This window comes from Centroberyx gerrardi, chromosome 16 (genome assembly GCF_048128805.1).
Source record: "Centroberyx gerrardi isolate f3 chromosome 16, fCenGer3.hap1.cur.20231027, whole genome shotgun sequence".
Lineage (NCBI taxonomy): Eukaryota > Metazoa > Chordata > Actinopteri > Beryciformes > Berycidae > Centroberyx > Centroberyx gerrardi.
In genome coordinates, this window is record NC_136012.1 from 18,205,747 (window position 1) to 18,212,884 (window position 7,138).

The 7,138-nt window shown below is 40.0% G+C and overlaps 1 protein-coding gene across 1 annotated transcript; it reads left to right on the top strand.

Annotated features, from left to right (window-relative positions):
- The first annotated feature begins 2,020 nt into the window (after window positions 1-2,020).
- Window positions 2,021-4,909, top strand: zic3 (zic family member 3 heterotaxy 1 (odd-paired homolog, Drosophila)). The gene is made up of 3 exons (XM_071923141.1): window positions 2,021-3,011; window positions 3,895-4,058; window positions 4,727-4,909. The coding sequence occupies exons 1-3, from the start codon at window positions 2,021-2,023 to the stop codon at window positions 4,907-4,909; spliced, it is 1,338 nt and encodes a 445-aa protein (XP_071779242.1).
- The last annotated feature ends 2,229 nt before the right edge of the window (window positions 4,910-7,138 follow it).

A 7,138-nucleotide genomic window follows, 5' to 3' on the forward strand; every position in this document is an offset into this window, starting at 1 on the left:
AAACTTAACTGCCTGTCACTTGTGAAAAGTTCACAAAGGTCGCCATAAATCTCATACTGCAAGACTGCAAAGGCAAACTCATCTCAGTTAACTGTGTGTGTGTGTGTGTGTGTGTGTGTGTGTGTGTGTGTGTGTGTGTGTGCGTGTGTGTGTGTGTGTGTGTGTGTTCGCGCGCGCGCACGTGCGTGCCGTGTGAGAAGACGGGTGCATGAGTGTGTGAAAGAGTGAAGGGGGGAGTAACTGTGAGAGGGACTATGGCTGAGAGAGGGAGGGAGAGAGAGAGAGAGAGAGAGAGAGAATCTCATTCGCCGTTTTGCTTCAAGATAAGTTGTTGAGGTCAAGGCTATATAAAAAACAAGTGGTGAATATTGGCCACAGTGAGCGTATAAAACAAAGGTCTTTGCAACAATTAGGGTGCCATATGTATAAGAATACGAATTTCGTGCAACCTTCATAAAAATCATAAACTGTAGATCTACACTCGTCCACAGCATGCAATCTCCCCTCCTAGTCGACTGAATCGTTGTTGAGATAATACAGAAATGAGAAAACTCACCTTTTCAATCTATAACACTTTCTCGAGGAAAATGTTCTGGGAATGAATGCGGGTTGGATGAGGGCGAAAGCAGAATGAAGGACTGATTTGAAGATTTTTCTCTTTTCTTTTTTTTTTTCTTTTTTTTTTTCCAGAACCGCTAAAATAAAGAATGTGAGCTCCTTCCTGGGACAGATTGAGGGGAAAAGGATGTGAAAGGCTTGGAGTTATAAAGCGCCGCTTGAAGCACTCAGCGCGTCTCTGAACTTGATCAGATTTTGTGTGTCCTGCAGCGAGTCAGCGGCAACCCTGTGAAACTCGCTCAATGGCACGAATTTTTGGCTGAGCAAAAAAATCTCAGGATATTACAATTACTGCCATCTTTCTTTCTGTCTTTTATTCCTCCGTCTTACACCCTATAGAGCTTTGCAAAAAAAAAAAAAAAAAAAAAAAAAATACCCCCTCCCTTTTCAAGCGGCTTCAAGAAAGCCACATTTTGGAACTGTGCCAAGTACATTCAAGTTTTCAGTTAATAAGAGCCAAAGTGGTCACATGAAAAAGAAAAATAACACATATAAGTCAATGACATATATGATAGATAGATAGATAGATAGATAGATAGATAGATAGATAGATAGATAGATAGATAGAGCTTTTTAAATATGTAAAAACAAAAGTCAAACTTGCTTTCAAAACGCACTGAAAAGTTATTTTACTTGCTAAATCTGACAAAGATTTTACGTTGTATGATAACCTCAATCATAATAACAATTTCAGTGAAATGAGCTTTAATGGGCTGTTAAAAGTTTGAATAAAGCGGTCTGAAGTTACTAAATAGTGGATGTAGTGTAAACTGTTCAGTAAAAACCCGCAGCAGCTATTTGCAGCTCTAGACTGTACTGATGATATTTATTTTAATTTATGCAACTGTTTGGGAGTTTCTTAAGGGGGATAAAACACAGAAGACATGCGCTAGAAGTAGCACATAAGATCTGCGCTACAGTGCTCTGTTATACCTGCAAAATAATGCCTCTACTAGCCAATCAAATTAAACCAATTGAGACGACCTGCCATTTTCAATACCAAACTGTGCCAATCACCAGAAATCTAGCCAATTAACACCCTCCTTTCGAGTCACGTGTCAGAGGGGTAGCTGAGCCCTGATTGGCTGTCGTAGCACTGCCTCCCGAGTTCATTTATGTTCTGGGAGTGAGTGATTGACTTTATCAGTCCAAGGACATCATCCGCCTGGAAAGGGGGGGAAGTTTGATCCTCTTTCTCACGGATCGCAGTTAACGGGAGTTTTTTCTCTCAACTCTCTTCGCATAGGATTTTTCCCGTTTTGTCTTGGTTTGTTTTTTATTTTAGAAATTTTAGTAAAACGTGGTACATCTCGGCGCGTTATCTGCAGCTTACGCGCTCCGCTAAACTGGAGTTTAATTTTATTTTTGTTTTCTTCCCGTCTCCTAAGTTTGCCTAAAGCTCATGACTATGCTTCTTGATAGCGGTCCGCAGTTTCCATCGTTAGGAGTAGGGGGTTTCGGGACACCACGGCACCACGAATTAGGGAACAGAGACCCAAGCCTGGGACTGAATCCCTTCGCTGATTCCTCCCACTCCGCAGCTTTCAAAATCAGCCCCGTGGCTCACGATATTGCCTCCAGCCAGACATCAGCTTTCACCCCGCAAGCCACAGGATATGCAGCTGCCCTGGGACACCCGCACGGCGGGCAGGTGGGCTCGTACGGTGGGGGAGCGTTCAATTCAACCCGGGACTTTCTCTTCCGGAACCGTAGCGTTGGAGAGTCCGCCGCGTCGAGCGCCCAGCATGGGATCTTTGCTGCTTCTGCGGGGAGCCTCCACGGGCCGCCCGGGATCACCGATAACCCCGGACATCTGTTGTTTTCAGGACTTCACGACCAGGGGGTGAGCCACACATCACCGAGTGGACATGTAGTTAACAGTCAAATGCATCTTGGCTTACGCGGGGACATTTTCGGAAGACCTGATCCGTACCGTCCGGTCGCAAGCCCTCGGACGGACCCCTACGGGGCTCAGCTCCACAACTACAACCATCCTATCAATATGAACATGGGGATGAATGTGCCGACACACCACGGTCCAGGGGCCTTCTTTAGATACATGAGACAACCGATTAAACAAGAATTGTCCTGCAAATGGATTGATGAGAACCAGATGAACCGACCCAAAAAGACTTGCGACAGGACTTTCAGCACCATGCACGAGATGGTCACTCATGTGTCCATGGAGCACGTCGGCGGCCCCGAGCAGAGCAACCACATCTGCTTCTGGGAGGACTGTCCGAGAGAAGGGAAATCTTTTAAGGCCAAGTACAAACTCGTCAACCACATCCGCGTACACACAGGCGAGAAACCGTTCCCCTGTCCGTTCCCCGGATGTGGGAAAATATTCGCCAGGTCGGAAAATTTGAAAATTCACAAAAGAACACATACAGGTAGGCATGGGCAATATCATGCCGTGGCATGAGTGAAATAACATTTATAAAGTGACGCGATTCGTTATTCAGAATGTGAACGCGACTGGATGTTAGTGCCTTGGAGACTTGTTTTTGTGTGTGTGTGTGTGTGTGTGTGTGTGTGTGTGTGTGTGTGTGTGTATGTATGTATGTGTGTTTTGTTGATACGTGGACAGAAAAAAAGAGCCAATTCAGAACTTGGGCCTACATTTAACATATTGACTAGTTCTTAGTCATGTTCCCAAATTGTTATTTATGTTAGCTTGTCTGTATTATTCTGAAATGTCGTGTGTCAGCTGTGGCTCAGGAATAACAGAATATGACATGTGGGCCCAACTCTTTGGTGTGTTTCTGTAGCTCATGTTGTGATTAATGTGTTTAGGCTTTGTGTTAGGGGGTATTATGTTATATAAAAGTATCAGACTTTCCTCACATGTCAAAGTTAAAGTGTAGTGGCTCTGTTACTCTATTTAGACAGACTAATGATAGCTGTGTTTTGTGTTCTTCATGAACAATTACTATTATTCAGGTTCTGACTGTGTTTACATTTCTTGCCCTAAATCTTTACCAGCGTGGCAGCCATTGCATAGTGGAGAAACGTCCTGTTGATTCAGTGTTTACTATATCAGACCAGACGCACAGACCGGGCCTATAGTAGAATGAGGGAGCAGGCCTCTTGAATAAATAAAGCCTGACAGAGTAGTGTGTAGTGCTGGAGCTGCACCCGAAAATGTAGGCTACCCTATTATATAATACATCCAGGTAGAAATTTACATCTGACTGTCATCTTACAGATGGTATTACAATGGGAGTTTGTCTGTAGGCTATTTGGGTAATTTACGGTGTGTATTTAATCCTGCAGGTGAGAAGCCGTTTAAGTGTGAATTTGATGGCTGTGACAGACGCTTCGCCAACAGCAGCGACAGGAAAAAGCACATGCATGTGCACACATCTGACAAGCCATACATCTGCAAAGTGTGCGACAAGTCATACACACACCCTAGCTCTCTCAGGAAACACATGAAGGTAATTAACGTCTTCATTACACCTTAAACACATTAACGCACTACCCCCCCTTCCCCCCTCCCCTCTCTCCCCCCCCCTCAAACAGGGACTATCACAACTTCAGACGTATATTAACAGGGCAGATCAATCATACTGTAAAAATATCCATTGAAGAAGTCATTTAGTATAACACTGAGTCTTCTAACACGTATATAACACGTGAAAAACAGCAGACATTAGGGTGAGATAATTCCACTTGTTTCCAACCTAAGTGTCATTTCCTTGACACTACTGGAGTTATAAGTGCATTATTTTGCTTTGTTTCAAAATTCTGACACTTATTTCAAGAAAATTACAATGGAAATGTATTGGATACCTAGATATGAAATTAGCTCACTCCATTGACAGATTTTTGTTTTCACTTGTTTTGAGGAAAAGTACATTTTAAGGCTCATTACTCGACTAAATAACATGTTGAGTGGATATTTTTTTTCCAGTTCAGTTGAAAGTTTAAGATTATGCCAATGTCTGTTTGCTATTATGTTTGTTGTGTTTATAGTTGTGTAGTTTTATGTCATATCCAGAGTTAGTCTGCATTTAAAAAAAACTACATCAACTGCACTGCTGCAAATCTGAATGATATCCATGTCAATCTCTGCAGCTCATTGCTCATGTTATCCTAACTGCAGGTACATGAGTCTCAAGGATCTGAATCGTCTCCAGCAGCAAGTTCTGGATACGAGTCGTCCACACCACCGGTTCTGGTCTCAGCCAACACTGAAGACCCGACAAAAACTCCACCGTCAGCCGTACAAAACACGTCTGGCCACAGCGATGGACTGGCACCCAACTTTAATGAATGGTACGTTTGAAGTCAGAAGAAACCTCTCTCAATGTGGACCACGAGGTTGAGGATAAACCTTTAAAAAAAAAAAAAAAAAAACACAAAAAAAAAAACTATTCTCACACGCAAACACACACACAAAAATGGGATTGGGACAACACGAGGAGATGAGAGCAAAGCCAGCACCAAGCAGGCCACGTCCGTTCTCAGGATCACGAAATTTGACTTTTATTCCGCAGTTTTGAAGAAATCAAATAAATCACGAATAAATAAACGTAATACTTTCTAAGTATAAATAAATGTTTTTTTTTTCTTTTTATCTTTTTAGTTTACAGATTTCAGATAATTATTTTATTTTTCATTTTATGTATTTTCTCAAAATTTTATTTAAAAAAGAATAAAAAGGAAGATTATTTCACGCTGTTTTATATAATGGGGACACGCTATTGTCGCCTCTTCAATTGATTGTTGGAACTTCAAACAGTCTTAAGAAACGTGCCAAAGTCTTTGTCATGAACTTGAACACAGAAAAAAAAAATCATAAATAAATATTATACTCGTGAATGTATTTCCTTGTTTGATGGGGTCGAATCTGTTGTCAACGTCCGTTTTCAGGTGGAGAAATGTGGTATTAGGTTACGATTGTTACCGTTGAATATAACGTTGCCTTTTGTTAATACCGTTGTAAATACATATCCATGATGCCATATTTATCAATTTGTAATTTAATTATGGGTATAAGTTCTGAAACTTAAATGATATTTATGGAAATGTTTTCTAACAAGAACTGTACAGTTTTGGTCATAACCAGCTTAACATTGAACAAATGATAAACTCTAAAGCTCCAACATTGCGATTGTATCCTTTTTTTTAACCAATACATGTGTCTTATTTGGATCGAAGAAATCATCTATATGAATATTATGGATTTGTCTATATATGATGCAGATATTTCCGTTACTTTTATTTTGTTTATGAGACCATTGACATGTAAATCATCGACTTTGTAGAACTGAGTTCAGTTGAGCTGAGAAGCTATAAAACGGTTCTGTTGATATCCTCATTTTGGTTAAATTTAAACTTGTTTGTGTATTTTACTTTTATAGAATCAGAGATAGATGTCAATTCGTAGCATAAACTCAGTATTGGAAAAAAAAATAAACCCATCAGCCTATTGCACTCGTATACAGGTCCTAGACGAGTGTACAAGGTTCATTCATGATTTCCAAATCAAGGTGACAGTATTTTGAGTATTTCAAATTCGGGTCAAACACCCAAACATATGAGCCAGTATGGCAATCCTTTATAGTTCCAGCAATGTCTTTGTGCAAGTATGTTTAAATGTGTGCATCGGCAACAATGGAACTGTCACAACACAGTATCTTCAAAAATAAAAGTTTTTTTGTCTGTCAGCTTGCATTGTTTTAAATGTAATTCTTCTGTGAAACTAAGCGTGTTATTTGTTGTGGTGTTGCATATAGAGCAGTTTGATTACACATTTGCTTGTTTTGTGTGAATAACTTGTCAAGATGACATTTTTTGTGTTAACAAAATTTAGTGGAAGGAATACTAGATCTATGTGGGTTGGGGAGAATACGTTCAGTGGCAAAAAGAGTTACAGCATTGCATTGTAACCTATTCTCAAGAATTAAATATTATGCATACACAAAGTATATTGTACTCATATGAGAACAATTTCAGACCACCAGCACTACTTTTAAAACAAAATGTAAAAACGGTACCTCGTGACAGTGATATATGAAATAAGTTTATTTAAATAATTTAAGGAATATATGTTTTATATGCTATTTTCTATACCTTAATTTAAAAGAAGTACTTTTCTTATTCCAACCACCTTTCTGCCCCATGTCCAGAAGTTAGAGAAAATATCTGATGTATAAACACAGCTAGAATGTGATGTTGTAACACTTTCTGGGAGAAATGGGTCACACTCCAAGTTATTCCTGAAAAGCAAAATGTTTTACTGATGAACTGTGTCACTGTGCCACATTGAGGCAAACCATGTTACAACAGCAGGCCTATGCGTTAGCCTATCTAGCGACCAGAGGCAAAGGTTCCTTGTACTTTTTAGGCTACTGTATGTTGGTTTATTTGTTTTACCAACTATTTATGAAGAAATGTGAACGGAAATTTTGACTGAAATTAAAAAAAAATCATGAAAAGTGACTTTCAGACTGCGACGTTGATTATTATGACCATTTGTCATTTGTTGTTCTGCTCTCTGCACCTACACGCA